An 18117-nucleotide genomic window follows, 5' to 3' on the forward strand; every position below is an offset into this window, starting at 1 on the left:
CATGATACCTGCAGGTAAAAGTTGATTAGGATCAGACAGGTTGATACGACGGCAACCGCTTTCATACTCAAAACTTATATCTGACACCGCCGCCCTAGACTCACTCCTTGCAAGTAACGAGCGGTATGTTTCATCGTTCCTTTTGTTAGTTTTCTTGCTATAAATACCATCTTCCCTTTGAGAATACTCCCCTCCCTTTCTTTGAAAGGGAAGAGAGAAACTTGTTGACTTAATTTCTCTCTTATTTATAGTCTGTCCAATTAGTGCTGTTTTTACTCTTGATCCTTTACATAACTGATTGATAAAGCCCCGATCATGTCTCTATCTTAACAGATGTACTTGTGCCGTTGACTCGATTTATCAGCCCGAAAATCACTCATCACCGTCCAAGCGAGTGAATGAACACAGACGGTAGGGAATCTCGTGATGGCGACTGAAATGAAATTCCGAGCAACTGAATCCCATATTATTTTTGAAGTGTTTTTCAAAAATTAATTTTTTAAATGTAATAAAAAAATTTTAAAAATATTTTTAAAGATAATTTAAAAATTAATTTAAAATTTTAAAAAATATCTGAAAAATATATTTTAAAAACTCTTCTATTCTAGAAAATATTCTAAAATATACTCTAAAAACTCTGCTGTAACAAAGCTTTTCAAAAACATTCTCAAAAATAGCTAATTCAAACGAGGACTTCTTTCTAATACATCATAGTTGACCGGCTAAATATGATTGACGACTGGAGATCGCCTTACAAACCAACGGTCCTACAATAACGCGACAAGGAATTGTTCCGGCTACTCGCTATATCCGTCCAACACTTGCTAAACAATCAAAAGTACTGATTTGAAGGATAAAAAAAAAAATCATCAAAGCGCTGGACCTAATAATGTCTGGAATGCATTAAAAGCCCAAGTCCCCTCTAAAATTATACAGTCTGCAATCGTACATTAAAAAATTATATATATAAAAACAGACCTGGAGTTCTTCCACACCAGGATAAAAGAAAAATGGAAGAACCCAGATGTGCTGCCTGCTAATATCCAAAAAATCCCATAAATCAACTGCAATTCTGCACATCATCATCATCTCCACGGTGAGGATACGAACCAGCCTTGCATAAAAAAGAAACTAACTCAACGCTAGTACATTTCCTTTTTCCAATTTACGGAACTAATTGTTTGTTTATGAATTACTACAGAGAAATTGGTAGCTATATCAGCGTCCAGTCCCTAGTCATATTTGCCAGCATCCAGCTACCGCGATAATATTTGCGCAAGACATGGCATCAATTTCAAGCATAATTGCAGGACTGGACATCAGCGACATGTACATCAATCCAAATCAAGGAACTCCATTCTCTTCCTCATAGAACCTTTAAGATCTGTAGCCTCCCTTTCTGCTTTTTGTGCCTGAATAATAAAAACCAATACGTTACCAAGAAGATACAAGAACTAAACTGCATGCAAAGGCCCGCAAACAAACTGCATGCAACTGTAAATAGAAGCAAAGGCCCGCAAACACTTGTCAAAGAGCTAAACAAGATAGCAATCATGGGCTGTCTTGGTGGGGTTCTACCTTTCATCAAACAATGAATACCAGAGGTGTCGGAGCTATCCTGCATTGGTATCCTAGGCTTATTGACTTTGATCCATCACAAGCGCTAAAACTTGGAAGGAATAACAGCAGGCACTTAATAGATTTGAGAATTAGTGCAAAAGAAAACTGAGGCTATGTCAACAAGCAAAGATGACACATTCTCGAACCCAACCACACACAACTGACCAGGTTCCACCTCTTAATGAATGTATAGAGTTGCTTCAGGTCATACAGCAAACAACTCACGCCCCCAGAAGAAAGTCACCATCCACTTTCAACCAACACCATCACCACCTCCCCCCCCCCCCCCCAAAACAAAAAAATCACAAATCTCTCTACTGTCTTACTTCTTTTATCAATGCATGACTGCAGAATGAAAGCAGAATTGAATAATTGAAAAAGTTGGCGCTCATAAGCTTCAATGATCAGAAATTAATTAAGTAATGCAGTAGTTACATCTAAAGTTTTCATGAGAAGTTGAGTATAGATCGGTGACATTTGAACATCTGATCAGTCCTTCACACCTAAGGTATCATAGGTGTCCTATGAACACCAGTTCACACCTCTAAGGACATAACTGTGTTCACTTCCAAGACAATTAACTAGAAATATCTAACCACGGGGCAAACTAGTAGATATGAAGTTAAAGACCATGAAAAGTCCTAAAATAAACATCGAATCAACAACAAACACAAATGTAGCACTTACCCTTTTAATATCTGTGGATGAAACACGAGTCATGTGTGGGGGAAGTTCTTCTTTGTCCAAGTCCTGATCAATCACATCAAATTCAAAAGAAAAGAAGGAAGTGGAAGGTTCAGTTCCAATTTGAAAATAAACCTCAAACAGAAAACAAGGTCAAGTGATGCAACATACCAGTTCACCAATTAAGACAACATTTTCCCCGCGAATAACATATAACCCTAATGGGATATCACAGTAAAGATCACCAACAATAACACGTTCGCATGCGCCTTCAAGCACGGCATTAGCTACAGGTGAGAGATAGGAAATCATCATTCACAAAATCCTTGGGAGGTCATGCTAGCAAAACTTGAACAACAGAGGTAAAAGAAGAATATATAATTACCAAATTGATCAAAGGAACGAAGAGTCCCCATTAGCTTTCGACCATCCCGCAGCAAAACAAGCAATTTCTCTATTACAAATCAAAGGTCCAATAATATAGCAATGAGAGAAACGAAGAACTGTAATTGATCAAATCAAAGTTGATGGAAGAAATACCGAGTTAAGAGAAAAGGAAAACAAGTCAGAATGGCAAAGCCTTTATTGCAACAGTTAGATCCAAAATATTTCAAGCCAGCATTGAGGTGCTCCAGGAAAAAAAAGTATGACTTTTAGCAAAGAGAACTATTATTACAGTTTTCCTCATCTTGGCAGGAAGGAATAGAAGTAGTCAGACTGGATTCAGAAGACATGAAGGTGGTAAGACAAAGAAAAAGAATAAGCACGCGAGGTTGCTCAAAGCTATAATCCAAATAAAAGCCAACCACAATTGTTGACTTTTGAGTTCCTTATACACTATAGCTGGATCACATATGCTGACACCAAAAGAGCATGTAAAAAGCTTATCAGCCTCTAAGTCGATGACAGTAAAAGTGCCATTTTTTTTTTAACTTTGAATATGAACTTTACACAGAACAGACAAAGAAATAGGACCAGTGCAAAACATAAATAAGTACATTTTAAGCTCCATCTCATAACCATATAACTCCGTATATCAATTCGTGCATGTACTTAAAACTATAGCACAGCAAGCTACATGAATTTCAAGAACTAAGAAGCTGAGCTTTGGAGCAACAAAAAGTTAAAGAAACCTTTCCAAGATAGCTTCTTTCAACACACAGCTATCAACAAAGAGATGCACACCACAAAATAATAATAACATTTGGTAGCTCATATCATGGCTGGATTCCAGCCAACCACTTTCAAAAGAGGCATTTACAAGCATAAGTGATACAAATCCCTTAGCTTTTGGATTGTTATAGCAATCACCACAAGTTTACCATGTTGAGTGTCAAAGGAACAAGAAGGATTGGAGTTTTTCTCTTCTTTTCGGCAAATCATCCTTTACTCTTTCTTAAGCATGTTTGCCAATATAGATTTCACAAATGCAGTAGAAGCAGAGAAAAGACAAAAGAATGATGGAAGTTCATAAAGAAAGAGTTCACATGTTCATGCCATCAGACAATTATAAAATCTTCTTTCCTTATTGTTCTATTTCTCAAACTCAGAAAAAAGCTGCATAAAGCTTCCAAAAACTAAACAGGCATCAGGCAAATGCATAAACAACAGTTAACCTGTATCGGGTCATCCAAGATTATGCTATCAAATGTATCCACCATTCATCACAGTGGCAAACAGTCCTAAAAATAAAATTGCACAAGCCAAACCATGAATTCAACCTAAAATCTAATTCGACCACTCAAGATTAGCTAACAAATACCGCAAAAAGATCCTCACTATACTTAAATAGCCTGAATGGAGACATATTCATCCTTCAAATTAACTCCACACGCTACACAGCTTTCAGTGGAAAAAAATCTCGAGAAATCAAATCCATATTAAGTGGTGGACATATATTACACAATTAGCACTAAATCCCCTATTTAGAGAACAGTTCAAAAATGATTTTTACGGCACCGAAGCACAGTCCAAGAAAGTTCGACAAAGAAAATCATCAAGCAAAGGATACCAGAAGAGCTGCAGCGAAAATTACCAAGACACCAACTTTAACAAACTCAAAGCCCATATTATCAGTTCAAACGACAAATAGGAAAAGAACAGAAAAGTAACAAGAAATAAGAAAAGTAACAAGAAATAAGATGTAGTTCGTACTGTCAAGATAGCTTGCAAGAGAAGTAGAGAGATAGATGTCTTCCGGGCCTGCCCAAGACATGGATGAAGTGTTGAAAGTTCAAGTTTTTCGGTATCACAAAAATCACCGAAAAATTCCCACAATTCGATTCAAATTGCATTGGCAGCTAGGATTCACCCCTCCAATATTGCCCCACACCAAAACCTTCAACTACTTGATCAATTTCTGAAAAAAAATTTCAAACCCAGAAAATAAAAATCCTGTCTTGACTCAATAATCAACTTAAGAGGGGAACACAGACCCAGTAGTGTAAAAACCTATTCCTAATTACAGAAGAAAGGAAAAGGGGCCAGTTGGTAAGGGATAAATTGGGGTTGGTTGACCTAAGAGTAGTATTGTTGTTCAGATCTGGAAAATTAAAACCCTAAGGTTGAAAGGATATGGGCCTATCCCCAAATCTGGGGCGGACGCCGCTAATAATACGTTTTACTATTGAGGGCGGAGTGTTGTTTGCTGAGCCTGATGACGAGTCAGTACACCAACCCCCCCCCCCCCCCCCCCCCCCCGGGATGCTTTCTTTTTCTCCTTCCCAAAGCTTATTGTTTGTTGGTACCTGAAAATACTTGTATTTGTAATTTAGCCCCCCCTTCATATTTTTATGATTTTGCTATTTTCTTTCTTCATCTGTTTTGCAATTCCAATATATGAATGCGATATTACACTTTTCAAAAAAAAAAATTAAATAAATCATTGTATATCGATTTTATAACAATTTTAGATCAATAAACACCGGTTATCGTATTCGGATGAAATGAAAATCTAAAAATTAAGCTTTTTAATGCTTGGAGAGAGAGCAGTGTAGTATTTATTTTTTTTTTGACTTGAAATAGAAATACTATAAGAAATTTTCGTGTGATGTAGGTAGCTTGAAGTGGCATTTCAGAAAGGCTTAAAACTTTCGCTAGGTTGGATTGGATGTATTTTATGCTATCATTCAGACACCCCTTTTTCATTATGCTGATCACGAAACATATTATTATTGTCTCTTTACTTGAAGCAACACAATCAAAAGGGTGGACATAGAAAATAACATGCCTGCAAGTGCTAGAAAAAATATAGAAAATGTTTTTCCAGGTTGGCCCAAAAAAATCCCTCTAATTTTTCATACAAACTACATAAATTACACATAACATGAGTTGCATTCGCCCTGAAGCAACCATGAAAAAAAGAAGGGAACAGAAAGGAAATTAAAGACGAGGAAGGACAGATGCTACTTCCTCGTCAAAAAGGAAGAGGGTGCTTCAATTATACAATTTACGCTTACATAACCATCGTCCACTTGAATTTGAATATCGACTTGCGCTGTAGCAATCACGATCAAATTTCATCAGGTGACGGTGCTGAGACTTTTATAGACACTGAGCTCGTGAAGTTCAAAACTCTTCCATTCATTCCTTCACTCACTCGGTAATTAATGAAGGAACTTTATGATCCGACTCACCAACGAGCTAAATAGAATGTCGTCCTCTTATTCTTTTTGTAAATTCCCTCCCTCCTCCTCAACCAAAAAAACCCGGCATCTTTGGGGATTGCTAAGCATTAAGAGGAGGAGATCAATCTAAATCGAGAACAATAACTGCAAGGCACAAAATCAGATCCAAGTTAGCTAGTGCCACATCTGACATTGGGAAGGAGGATATATATATATATATATATATATATATATATATTCAGAACTTACATTCAGAATCCGTCTTGACCCATTTACATACTTCTTGTATTTTGTCTTGCGTTTCATCCTCTTTTGCTCCCTTCTGTGTATGCCGGTCCTCTAAAATCCTCTTCATCGATGATGCTCTAGAAGCATTTTGTGGGTACATCTTTTTGGAGAGCATTGTCCTCAAAAGCTGTAGTCAAGTAAGCATCATTAATTGACTTCAAAGACAAAAGTAAGTCAATAGAAAAAGGGTACCCTGCATTGGATTGGAGTGTGTGAACTATTTAAGATTTTCGGTGTGGCCTGAAAGTCAGCATGTCTTTTGAGTTGGACCGTGAATTTCCCTTAAATGGTGTGTGCGTGTGTTGTTTGCGGTTGCTGAGGGGGCATTGGATTGGAGTGTAAATGTGTAACTACATCAAGCAAGCAAGCAGAGGTCATTTTACTATGCTAGTAAGTCGGAGTACTCCTAGGCTTCATCAGCAGCAGCAGCAGCCTACGAAGCCTTGATCCGTCCGATGGTTAAGGTCAAGGTTTTGCCACTAAGGTTAAGGTTTCAGTATTAAAATGGGCCGGGCCTCATAAGGCTCTGTCCAAACACAGCAAATCAAGCAGTTCCCCCCAACCCTCCAGCAGATCACGCTCGGTGATCAAGCATTTTGATTTTTTGAGTTTGTTAAATTTTATGTATTACTCAATTAATAATTATTGGATCTTAAGAAAATAAAAAAGAACTAAAACATGATGTTTATGCAAGAGAAATAGCAATATAATAAAAAGTTGGATAGTGAGTGGCACACAGTATGAAACAGAAGATCCGTTGACCATTTTTTGTTTCTGATCCCGCGTCGATGTGCTTCCGTGGTAGGCTGGTTTTTTTTTTTTTTTTTTTTTTTTTGGGGTAAAATTAGCTTTCTTTCCTTTGCGCTAGCTCTATCCTATTGGTCTTTGATGTGGAGTTGTAAATAGGAGGCTGGGAAAAAGGCGTGAACTATTAAGATCGTGAAAAACGCCTCATTGCTACCTCAAAAGTTCGTCTCTTAGTTAGAAGGCGTCACGCCTTCTCAATCCCACCGTATTACTATCAACTAATGCAATCTAGTGATAAATGGAGAATTGATTACCTTTTCCATTCTTGATTCCTGCAGCGTATCTCGCAAACTGGGAGCTGGTGCAAATCCGCTTCTGCACACGAACATTTTCTTGAGCAGGAAGGAAATGGACTTTTTTCCGATAGCCGCCTTCTTGTTTTCCATGCAAACTTCCTTGCATCTCCCGATAATCACTCTGATAGTTCGGTCAATGTCTTCCTCATCTCTATAATCTGAATTAACGCTGAATCTATTCGAAACAGTACGATCTACTTCCAAACTTGATGGGCAGTTAAGGAATCTGTCCAGTGGAAGATCAGCCGCAACTTCTGATCCTTCAAGGGGAGTTGCTTTTGTAGCAGCGGTAGAAGTAGGTTTCCTTTTCAAGAGCCTTGTCAACTCTTTCTGTAGTTGTCCAACTTCTTCAGGTGTGAATTCTGTTAAATCGTCAGGAGATGAGCATTGCTCATGATCTTCCTGAAGGATTTCATGACTATCAGTTTCTGCAGTATGGGCAGCGCGTTGGATCTCTTCGTCTTCCCTTCGATCTCTGTTACCAAATGTTCCGATCGCCAGCAACCCGTTAGACCAGCCGCTGAATTTTTCTTTGCCGGGTTCTTCAAATTTTGTTTGATCTGCATGTTCAAGGAAAAATTAGATCAAGGCAACATAGGTGCTAGCTTCTTGCTATAATCAATCTAATGAATCTTCATCATATATGTCCTAACCGAGATTCAGCAAGCTCCTAAGTCTATTATGTTTAGCTTTCGCTACAGTGACAAATGATCATTTATCACAAGGAGACAAATTTGTCGCCCTGTGGAAACGTCTTTTACCAGGACGATTTCCAACACATCTCAATCTCCAAGACTTCTCTTTCTTTTCTGAAGGGAACAGAAAAATAAGTAATCAAGATTAACCCTCGAACTAGTTAACCTTTTGGGAGGATGCAACAGGCCATGTGACAGAAATACTACCTCTACAGTCTAGTTAACCTGCATGACCAGCAAACACGTAAATGTATGCCATGCCATGGAAAGTTTGGTCTGATATTATGTGTTTGCGATCTATTGTTTTCAAATTATTATTCTTAGACTGCGACCGAAGGAACAGCTTGGGAGAAGCAAGCATGCATGGGATGGAAGATGATGGGGGATGAAAACGTAATAACAAATAAACCACTCAACAACACAAGTTAAGAAAAATAAGTTCCTAGAGTACTCCGTAATAGATCCAGATTAAGAAAATCACATATACTTGTTCATACACTTGATCCTGTGGCATTTGAGGTCATTTTTACATATTATCAGGGGATCATGAATTCACAATAACAAACTATCACAAGTCAAGTTTTCTTCCTTGTCAATGGGATGTTATACATGGACCTGAAAAGAGCACTCCGAAAACAGAAACATAAAGAACAAGAACAAGAGAAGCATAGGAAAATTAAGCTTGAAAAGAAAACACCTACTTGCTGCAGGAACTGCATTTGGCTTTTTGTTGGCTTGTCCGCCATTCAACTTATTTTGCATCCAGTTGAAGAACTGCAAAACAAGCCATACTTTAGTATTCCATCACCAAAACCAAAAACACCAAGCGGAAGGAGCATAAAAAGAAAATAAATTCTACGTAACAGTAACGAGGCTCTGATCGATCGAGAACACTCATCTCCTTTCGCTGATTCTCACCTTCATTCTGCATAGACAACGTTGGCCGAAATGGTTTACTTATTGCTTGTTCCCACCTTGTGGAAGAGTTCCGGAGGCAGGAGAGTCAGGTATGGTCTATGGCCAAAACGCTGACAGAAATAGTAACATTTAACAGATCCTAGAAGCCAATTAGGGCTAGCTGAGCTTTGGGAGTACTGATCAGATAAATGATGATATAAATATATATATATATATATATATTGGATATTGTTGTGATGAAAACCACGGCCAACCTGAGCTCCTTCCTATTGGTTCAAGTTCCTAAACGCGGCCTTTTGACAACTGAACTCATTTCCCACTCTACTTGCGCTGCCAACCTTAATATCCCCTCAAATCTACTGATCCTCACCAAATATACCATGAAGTTAGTTAGCCCACCACATTAGTACCACTGGCTAGAAAGACATCCACTTTTAACATTAGATGATGTTTAAGCCCATTTGTTAGGTTAGTCTTTATTATTAGTATTCCCACACATGGGTGAGGATTTTGCGGGCGTACTTGTGATGAATTCTAAGTCAGCATTCGTGGCACCGCTTAAGTCCATTCGAATGCAATTTGGTATTTCTTGAAGCAATTCTTTAAAAAGTTCTTCGATCTCGAAAAGAATTGATCCGATGGTCATGATGATGCCAGGGGTTGAAGCTGTAAACGTTGCTGCATTAGGACCTCACTTAACCGCTGCTGATCATGGGATTTTGTTAACTTTTAATGATTACTTTTATTCGTTTCTATGGACTAGCCTAATCTCAGGTTTGGTTCGTACTGCAAATAATCATCATTGGGAAGGGTGGAAGAATTGCTGGGACTGAGGCGCTGTACCGGAATGCATAGAATATTATGCAATTCTTTTCTTACTTTCTCCGTTTTCCCCCTTTCTAGTAGATTCACCTTTTGTAGAATGTTGAGCAATATTCCTCTTGCTCGACACAATATGCCTTATGGCAGCGTTGCGTGCGCGTTGTTTGGTTTCATTATGTATTAGTATTTCCTCCACCATTTTTTAGGTTAGTTGGTGAGTACGTGTAAGTTGGACAGAAAATTTCTTGAAATATTATATGAAGTAATTACTGTTACATTTTTCTAACGTGACATGTGTAAAATAAAAAAAAATTAATTACAAAATATGTTTGTAATGTACGCAAAATAATATTTAGAAATGGATGATATTGAGGCATGATATTGATGCGTGAGCTAGCATTTTTGCCTAAGCAAGCAATACACAAAGAAATGGATGGTATTTTTCTTATGAATAACCACTGGACTTTGCTTAATATATTTATTTAATTTACGCTTTATTTACCACTTTCAAAAAAAAAAAAATGCATAAACTCACACCTATTGTGCAAACTTCTTTAATTTATTTCATATCGCTTTGCAAACAATTAACAAGTGAGGACCCTCCTACCTAACCAAGCCCATTGGACGACTTGATAGACAAATGAAGTTTAATATTCTTCTTTTATAGATAAACTTAATTAACTTCATTCTTAATTAACTCAATTACTTACAAAATAGTAATAATTATTAACTTCATTTTGACCAAAACAGAAAAAAAAAGTATTTAGGGATCTATTTTAACGAGAGCATAGTTTTATTTATGGATTTTGATAAGAAAATTTCGTGGACGAAGGTAATGGGGATAGATTTGGCATGCCAAGAAGAATATTAGTTTATTTAAGTATAGAAAACGAAAAATGGAAAAAGGAGAAGGACAAATTGATACGTGTCGCGACAAGGAAACTTCATCAATTGTTGTCGGATCAACACGTGTACCAACGGGGTCGGGTTGACTTCAGTTCTCATTCTGCCAACGACAGTGGGAAGCTCTCTCTCTCTCTCTCTCTCTCTCTCTCTGGCGTTGTTAAATGGTAATCAACGGTCACTTAATGCTTCTAGTATGCTAAATCAATCTTGGATGGATTAGTTTAGCAGTAGTAGCTTAGGTCTAAGCGTTTGACGAGGTCTCATCTTATCATTCTACTACTGCTACTTTATACGGTTTTCAGACTTGAAACAATCTTTCTCTGCTTCTGTTGCGCCAAGGAGAAGATTTTAACTTGGATTCTGCTCTTTAAGTACTCTGTGTATATATATATATATATATATGAATAAGCATGCTATAATAATACAGATAAGAGATAGATTGAGAGAGACAGAGGTATTCAATGGCGGACTTAGTTCTTTTGTAATTTCAAGAAGAATGTTTAGTTAATCCAAGCCATCTGATTGGAGGATTAAAAATGGTGCTTCTCCCCCTCAAGACACTTACCATGTGATCCAACTGCTCATATTGCCATTTCCAGCTCCAGCCGCTGGCAGTATACTAACTGTGATTTGGACGCAAATATTATCTACGCACAACTACTAATTTCTGTCATTAATATTCAAGGGCCAGGGAGATACTCTACTGCAAATTCACCAACTTATCATTAAGATGATAGAAATCAAAGAAACCACTTATTACTTCTAAAACTTGCAGGGCCAGCTAGATAGGAGACAGCTGATGTATGTTTTCCTAATTGTCATTAATATATCTGAATCTTCAGCTGCGAGAAATGAAGGGCCTTTCCTTTCGGTAGAGAGTTTCTGGCAATGTTCAAGGAAGAACTGGCACCAAGAAAATGCATTCCTATTCTTTCGAGTGAGGTGTAAATATAATATGACAAGCAAAAGATTGGGTGAAAAAACCAAAGACCAAGTGTTAATGCTATATTAGCTCAAGCTCAGATAGATATTTGTGCGCAGTAGTGGTAAAGGAAAAGAGAAAGGGGGGGGGGGGGGGAAGGAGGGGTTGGGGAATTGAGATTCACGTCACCCTACTGGTCACCAACTTGCTTCCTACCTAGTCTTTCTAAATTCTGAACAATCCTCGAGATGCATGTAAGACCTTTAAGTAGAAAAAAGATCCTGAAAGAAAGAAAGGAAGGAAGGAAGAAGCAATGAGTATGAAGGGGAGGCATGCATGTGAGGGTGTGATTGGGGAGAAATGAGATTTACCAGTAGTTTATTGTCTAGAGGTTTGGAAACCAACTGATACCCGGCACCGAAGGACGAGAGACTTGCCAAATCTGGAAAGTCGTACAAGAGTTGCCCAAAAGTTTAAGGCACTGCATGATGTGGACGTCTATCCTCCATGGACTTTTGTAATTTTCCAATTCCCACCCTCCCTTGTTTGACTGGCACTTCTTTCCACTCCATCTTCCAACATTCCTACGATCCCTACTCGCTTCCTTCCTAAATCCTCCTAGGGAAGAAAAAGGGGAAAATAAAAACAAAAAATTCTCGGCCAAAGGCTAGTTAGTGCTGCAGGATGGGAGCATCAGCTCAATTCGCTCCTTTGCATCTTGCAGGTTGCCTTGATTGAACTGGGGGTTCATAGTTCATACGACACGAGTGCAATTTGTTTCTTACTTAATTCTTTAGTGCCGTTGATGGTATTCATGGGCTCCATACATTACATATGTTTGATGCTGTTTGTATACGATTGTTTGTGAGTACGTGCTAGAATTAACAAAACGTTTGTCTCCTACATATGATCGTTGACAACTTGACATGCATTAAAGTTGAGTGTGGATTACTATATATGATTTTGCTTTTAATCTTGGCGTTTACTAAAAGATAGTGGATTTAAAAGTTTGTCCAACGTTTTGCAGTAATAGAAAGAAGTTTGGCAAACGGATAATGGAGGGCAATTCAAGGTGGAGGAGGGAGTTTTCTATGTCCAAGAATTTTTTTTTTTTTTTTTCACAACGATAACAGTTGTATAATCTAATCTAACATAATCTAAGAGGAGGAAAAGTATAATTGACAAGAATCTCGTCGAAAGAAGCCACCCAAAGGTGTCAGCCACAATTAAGTGACAAGTTTGGTGGGAGTTCAACGTTCTTCCCAAGACTTTAAGGTCTAAGGGGGGAGTAATTGAGTGATAATCTAAAAAGCTGAAAATGAGTCATAAACTTTGTCAGAGGCAACAAGCACCACAACAATAGATAACCTGTCAGCGGGCAAATTAGCTTCACGAAAACAATGTGAAACTTGAGAGAAATGAACACGAAAATGCATAAGCTGCTCAAGCTCCCTCTGAACAGTCTATGGACAGTGCTCCCACCCTTCCACCATCTGAACTAAAATCTTCGAATCCCACTCAATGTGCAAGTTGAAAAATCCCCTGGAATATGATTAGTATATGGAAGCACCTGAACTAAAAGACAGTAGATGTGGAGTACTGTTTTCACCAGCACAACTATGGAAAATGTGTTGAAATGTGGAAGCAGCACTTATTTTATGTAGTTGAAATATCAACACCATAATGTACAGTGACACTGTAGCTGTTACCTGCCATTTGCCAATACTTGACAAAGCTATGTCCTGACTTGACTCTATTCAAAATCTGAAAAGCAGACTTTAAATCCCTCTATCCCATAAATAATCAAACCAGCACTCCAACATCAAGGTAGAAAAAATCCCTCACTCCACCCCAATTCACCACAACCAAAATATAGAACAAAAGAAAAGTTCACACAGAAGAAAGATCATACAAATCTAAAGTAGATCATTGTCCCATTGATTGAGTGGCAGACATCTTGTTCACTTATAATCTGCTGCAACACAATCACTTGCAATACAAGTGATGCTCTTTTCTCCTTATTCAGTAATCATTTACTATAGCTATTTTCTATGTCATACGAATTTGGTTTTGGATTCACAAATTCCCCACTCAAACTACAGAAAATGAGCACCTTCATTGTCAAAAGCTTTCCACTATGAGAAAAAAAAAAAAGAATTCATACAATTCATGCTGATAAAGCAAGCTTTACAAGATCACAAGGACATAGTTTTCGATTCCCAAGCAGATTTTTATGCTTCTATTGCCCAAAAGAAAACGTGTCTCTCACCAGTTAAATGATGGGCACTAAGCCTGGCAGAAGACGTTGTTGATGACATAATAATTATTGCACTCCAAATGTTTAGATCATTACAGTTCATCATGCTTTGGAAGAAACCCTGCAGAATGAAAAACATAAGAAGCAACACACACACACACCCACACACACAAAATGCAAAAGACTTCCCAATATAGAGACAGGAGATGAAGAAAATTATTGTCCAAGTTGAATATTGCTCTTTGTAATATTTAGTGAAATGATGTCTCGGCTTATATCTAGTCGAGAGAGAGAGAGGGAGGCAACCTTATGGCATCTTCAAAAAAACCAGTCTTAAATTCATCCAGAAGGGCAGAGGTTGTAAATACTGACACATAGCTTAACCAATCATTTACAAAGTTTGGAAGGTGCCTCAATCAACTCAAAAGCATTACCTATCATGTTTGAAAGATGGAAAAGATTACGAGAGAATGCTACGTCATAATTCCATCAAGTTGTTTTTTTGAGGACCAATTAGACATGACGAATATGGTAGTAGGTGTTGCTTTTGTCACTTCATATTAACCAAAAAAGCAAAAAACATGTAAAAATACTTCATCAATTCACTTGATCCAAGAATACCTATCTCACTATATATTGGAAGCCTGCTGCACGAATTTCGTTTACATATCCTGTCTGCTTATATCTGGCTACCAACTCTTTGATCACAAGTTAATGCATTTGTTACTATGACCAGAACAGGAAGTCACTTTCCCCAAGTTACACCAATCAGCACTGTCTCAGCTTGATTGCATGCACATTGAGTACTGATTTTCTATTAAGCTATTCTCTTCACATGTTGTTTTTACTTTATCATATCCAACATGTTGTACAAGCCATATCTGGAACACTAGGAACACAAAGCTGTTTAAGAACTGCTCCTTGTATTTAACGTACATTTTGTTGAGGTAGAATGACAAAGGTGAACAGATCAAAAGAAAATGTTGGATCATGTACTAGAATGGAGTCTTAACCATCAAATTTATCATAACAACGACATGTATTGAAATGTTACGGAGTCTACAACTACGTTTGCTACTCCTATGACGGATGCCTCTTTTTGCATACTTCTGGATTCTTTCAAATTAAGATTCAAAAGTTTTTATGTATAAAATGTTTAGCTATGCAACTAAAATTGCACAACTGACCTAATGATGACTTTTCAAAGAAAAAGGCTATTTCTCTCAATGCAGATTGAGGTGAATCTGACCCATGAACACAATTCCTCTGTAAATCCAGGCCACACATGGCTCTGATGCTGCAGGAGAAGCAAAAAGAACTTCATAAATAAATAACAATATAGCAAGAAATATGCTTGAAAAGTTCTCTACAAATAATGACTTGGAAAGTGGATGAGAAGAAATGAGATTGGCAGAAGAGAACAGACTAGTAGAGGACAGCAAAAAACCTGTGAGGGTGTGTAACCTTAGCTGTCTGGGCATCTGTTGGTCCAATTAAAGCACGCCAATCAGCAACAGCATTTGCCTTCTCCAAAACCATCATCAACACCGGACCACTGACACAAAGAAAGAACATGAGGGAGGGAGGCCCGGGAGGGGGGGGGGAGATAGAGAGAGAGATGCCAATTCGCAAGAGCAATTGCCTTCTCCAAAACCATTATCAACACTGGACCACTAAAACAAAGAACATGAAAGCAAATGTTGTGGGAGAAAAAATTTGTTTTAAAAGGTCCGAGGCCATCTTTTGGAATCTCCAATTATTGATAACATAGACTGTCTTGACCAAGTCATCATGTTCAAGTCTGGAATTTGGCAAATTCACATACTGCAATGCAACTCAGATTACCACATGCAAAGGCCAATTGGTTCTTGAAATAGTTGAAAGGGGAAAAAATAACCAGATAAAGATTTAAAAAACCGTGTAAAAATATTGCATCACTTCCGTAAATCAACAATAGAAGATACTGGAGCAATCTCAGTTGCAAATCTACAAGCTTGATTTGCCATTTTGCATTCGAATTGAAGTCCAAAGTCAATTTGTAATAAAAAAAAATTATAATAAGCAGACTGCAAATACCACATTAAATTCCTACCCATCTACCAAGTTAAAGGGCTTGAAATGATTCACGAGGCAAGAATACCTGGTCATGTACCGGACAAGGCCTGGAAAGAAGCTTCTCGAGGAGTGCTCAGTATAAAAATCCTTCACAGTCTCCTCATCGAGCTGAACCGTAGTTTCATTGGTGATGCCAAAACCAAACTCTGAAATGATTTTCTTGATAGCAGTAGTGTAATTTCCAGACACTCCATCTGGTTTTATCATAGCAAATGTCAACTCTTTTTCCGTACTTGATTCCGCAGAACACCTACATTAGCATGGGGTTCATAGCTCATAGCTCAAAAATTAGCATGTAGGCATAATTAAGGAATTGCATTGGTATAAAGTTCACAACTTGGATATTGGCATATAAGTGAAAAATCTCATTGGAATAAAGCTCGTAACTTGGAAATTAGTATAACAATCACAATTCATGAAGCTCATCTCTAGGAAACTAGTAAATCACATTCTTCGAGTTAATTAATTGGATGGAAATTGCTATAGAGATCACAATTCATAGAGCTCATACCTAGGAAACTAGTAAATCACTCACATTCTTAAAGCTCATTAATTGGAAGTTGGAATAGAGATCAGAATTGATAATTAAAAAATTCATCAACAGATAAAGTATCTACTTACGGGAAATGCAATTGCAGAAAACACAGAAAGAGGGGGGGTGGGTGTTGGGAAGATCCAGCTCGTGACAGTAGAATCTGCTTACGTTTGAAGACAAGGCAGTATTGAGACGAGAAGGAAAAGAAGCTTGAACTCTTCGAAGAACGTAATGAAGTGAAGATCCATTTCACAGCATCAAACTGATTGAATACCCAAAAAAAAAAAAGATCATTACACGGGAGACATACAATATATCATTTTTATGCTTAATAAAAACCAGGAAAAAATGACGGTTTAATCACCTCTAGAAGATACACAAATAAAAAAATGATTGTTTAATCATCTTTAGAAAATACACAAGTCACTCTCTTCAACATCGACTTCAGAAGCTGGTAATTATAACTGAAATGGGTACCGAGGAAATTGACTTCCAGTAGAGAAAGTCAATCTTTGGACTTGCGTTAGAAGTAGGCTCCAAAAAATAAAAATAAAACATCAAGTCCCGGAACGTATTTTGTTTCTCAAACGACTCCATCATTTTTTCTTATGAAGGACAATTAATATCAAAATCTTCCCATTGGCACCATTGCTGCCTTCATTACCACTTATGATTCTTATAATCAATTCTGGGATGGATTTTAATTCTTATGATGAAACCATGGAGAATCTGAACAGAAGTTTGCTAATATCTCCTTGCCAAGAAAATGAAAATGGGACCCGTGTGTAAGATTGAAAGGCGCTGAAATTGTATACTATGTTGCAGCAGCCAGGGAAAATAAATTCTAGCAGCCTATAAGATTTAACAATGGTTTTCTAGTAAAAAGAAACGAAGAGAATTGATAATTGAGCAGAAAAGAGAAAAAAAAAATAAAGAAAGAAAGAGAAGTGATTTACCTGTGAATAGAGGAAAATTTAACTGGGCGAAAAATATACTAAAAGTATCTGTTTGTTAATACTCGCGGGGGCTCTTGTGTTTTGACCGGCTCCCGAACGAACAGGACTGAGTTTACGGGACGATGTCGGGCGGTGTCAGAGAGGAAAAAACATTCGCTATTTGTTTTCCGCCGAGGATTCCGCCAATCAAATCAAATCAAATCCCCTTCTGTCTTTTTTTTTTTTTTTGGTCTTCATATTTTTGAGATTACAATTATCTCCTTATATATTCATGTGAATTAGTAGTGAAGCTAAATCAAGTAACTTTACTTATGCTCATGAGCTACTCTGTCAAGATCTCAACTTGAGTTCGAACTATTTGTCTAAAGTTACGAGTCGAGTTCGAATTCCATTCTTGTACTTGAAGTTCCACGAGGCTAACCAAAATTTTTAAAATATATATACGTAGTGGGGCAAATCTGCACGTGACACGTGTTAGCTCGGCAGGCGTCGGGTCGGCAGTGGAGACCCCACAACTCGCGGGCGCCAGCTCGGCATGCGGATGCTAGCTTGGCCTTACCTGTTGCTCCCTGAGATGGTCCTATGGGCCGCCGCCTCCGAACTTGTAGGAGCCGCCACACGAAACCCTAAGAAGACTCCGAACCCTACGGGGATTCTGACTTTCACAAGG

The 18117-nt window shown here is 37.9% G+C and overlaps 3 protein-coding genes across 5 annotated transcripts; all 3 read right to left on the reverse strand.

The window, feature by feature from the left end:
* Window positions 1-878: 878 nt before the first annotated feature.
* LOC113743030 (sm-like protein LSM1B) lies at window positions 879-4972 on the reverse strand. Its single transcript, XM_027271087.2, has 5 exons — window positions 4459-4972; window positions 2690-2758; window positions 2476-2591; window positions 2308-2370; window positions 879-1412 (listed from the first exon to the last, which is right to left on the reverse strand). The coding sequence occupies exons 1-5, from the start codon at window positions 4517-4519 to the stop codon at window positions 1335-1337; spliced, it is 387 nt and encodes a 128-aa protein (XP_027126888.2). The 5' UTR covers window positions 4520-4972; the 3' UTR covers window positions 879-1334.
* A 624-nt stretch (window positions 4973-5596) lies between these two features.
* LOC113742402 (protein DEEPER ROOTING 1) lies at window positions 5597-8947 on the reverse strand. The gene is made up of 5 exons (XM_027270237.2): window positions 8876-8947; window positions 8718-8790; window positions 7280-7881; window positions 6180-6345; window positions 5597-6074 (listed from the first exon to the last, which is right to left on the reverse strand). The coding sequence occupies exons 1-5, from the start codon at window positions 8945-8947 to the stop codon at window positions 6052-6054; spliced, it is 936 nt and encodes a 311-aa protein (XP_027126038.1). The 3' UTR covers window positions 5597-6051.
* A 4546-nt stretch (window positions 8948-13493) lies between these two features.
* On the reverse strand, window positions 13494-17680 carry LOC113741799 (probable nucleoside diphosphate kinase 5). 3 transcript variants are annotated; one of them, XM_027269431.2, is made up of 6 exons: window positions 17448-17576; window positions 16578-16753; window positions 15982-16206; window positions 15289-15396; window positions 15029-15138; window positions 13494-13962 (listed from the first exon to the last, which is right to left on the reverse strand). In XM_027269431.2, exons 3-6 carry the CDS (start codon window positions 16161-16163, stop codon window positions 13934-13936), a joined length of 429 nt encoding a protein of 142 aa, XP_027125232.1. In that variant the 5' UTR covers window positions 16164-16206; window positions 16578-16753; window positions 17448-17576; the 3' UTR covers window positions 13494-13933. The 3 variants fall into 3 exon arrangements, with proteins under 3 accessions (XP_027125232.1, XP_027125230.1, XP_027125231.1); XM_027269429.2 differs by having other exon boundaries at window positions 13682-13962; window positions 16660-16753; window positions 17448-17680; XM_027269430.2 differs by lacking the exon at window positions 17448-17576 and adding an exon at window positions 16856-16995 and having other exon boundaries at window positions 13682-13962; window positions 16660-16753.
* Between the last annotated feature and the right edge of the window lie 437 nt (window positions 17681-18117).

The sequence above is a fragment of the Coffea arabica genome, chromosome 4c, assembly GCF_036785885.1.
Source record: "Coffea arabica cultivar ET-39 chromosome 4c, Coffea Arabica ET-39 HiFi, whole genome shotgun sequence".
Lineage (NCBI taxonomy): Eukaryota > Viridiplantae > Streptophyta > Magnoliopsida > Gentianales > Rubiaceae > Coffea > Coffea arabica.

Excerpts from the sequence above, each read along its gene's own strand:
- LOC113743030 (XM_027271087.2), bottom strand. The coding sequence starts at position 4,519 with ATGTCTTGGGCAGGCCCGGAAGACATCTATCTCTCTACTTCTCTTGCA. Across the intron at positions 2,759-4,458 it reads TCTTGCAAGCTATCTTGACA|AGAAATTGCTTGTTTTGCTG; the intron begins GTACGAACTACA and ends GATTTGTAATAG. Across the intron at positions 1,413-2,307 it reads CATCCACAGATATTAAAAGG|GCACAAAAAGCAGAAAGGGA; the intron begins GTAAGTGCTACA and ends TTTATTATTCAG.
- LOC113742402 (XM_027270237.2), bottom strand. The coding sequence starts at position 8,947 with ATGCAGAATGAAGGTGAGAATCAGCGAAAGGAGATGAGTGTTCTCGAT. Across the intron at positions 6,346-7,279 it reads AGGAATCAAGAATGGAAAAG|CTTTTGAGGACAATGCTCTC; the intron begins GTAATCAATTCT and ends ACTTGACTACAG. Across the intron at positions 6,075-6,179 it reads GGTCAAGACGGATTCTGAAT|TTATTGTTCTCGATTTAGAT; the intron begins GTAAGTTCTGAA and ends TGTGCCTTGCAG.
- LOC113741799 (XM_027269429.2), bottom strand. The coding sequence starts at position 16,739 with ATGGATCTTCACTTCATTACGTTCTTCGAAGAGTTCAAGCTTCTTTTC. Across the intron at positions 16,207-16,659 it reads ATACTGCCTTGTCTTCAAAC|GTGTTCTGCGGAATCAAGTA; the intron begins GTAAGCAGATTC and ends ATGCTAATGTAG. Across the intron at positions 15,139-15,288 it reads AAGGTTACACACCCTCACAG|CATCAGAGCCATGTGTGGCC; the intron begins GTTTTTTGCTGT and ends CTTCTCCTGCAG.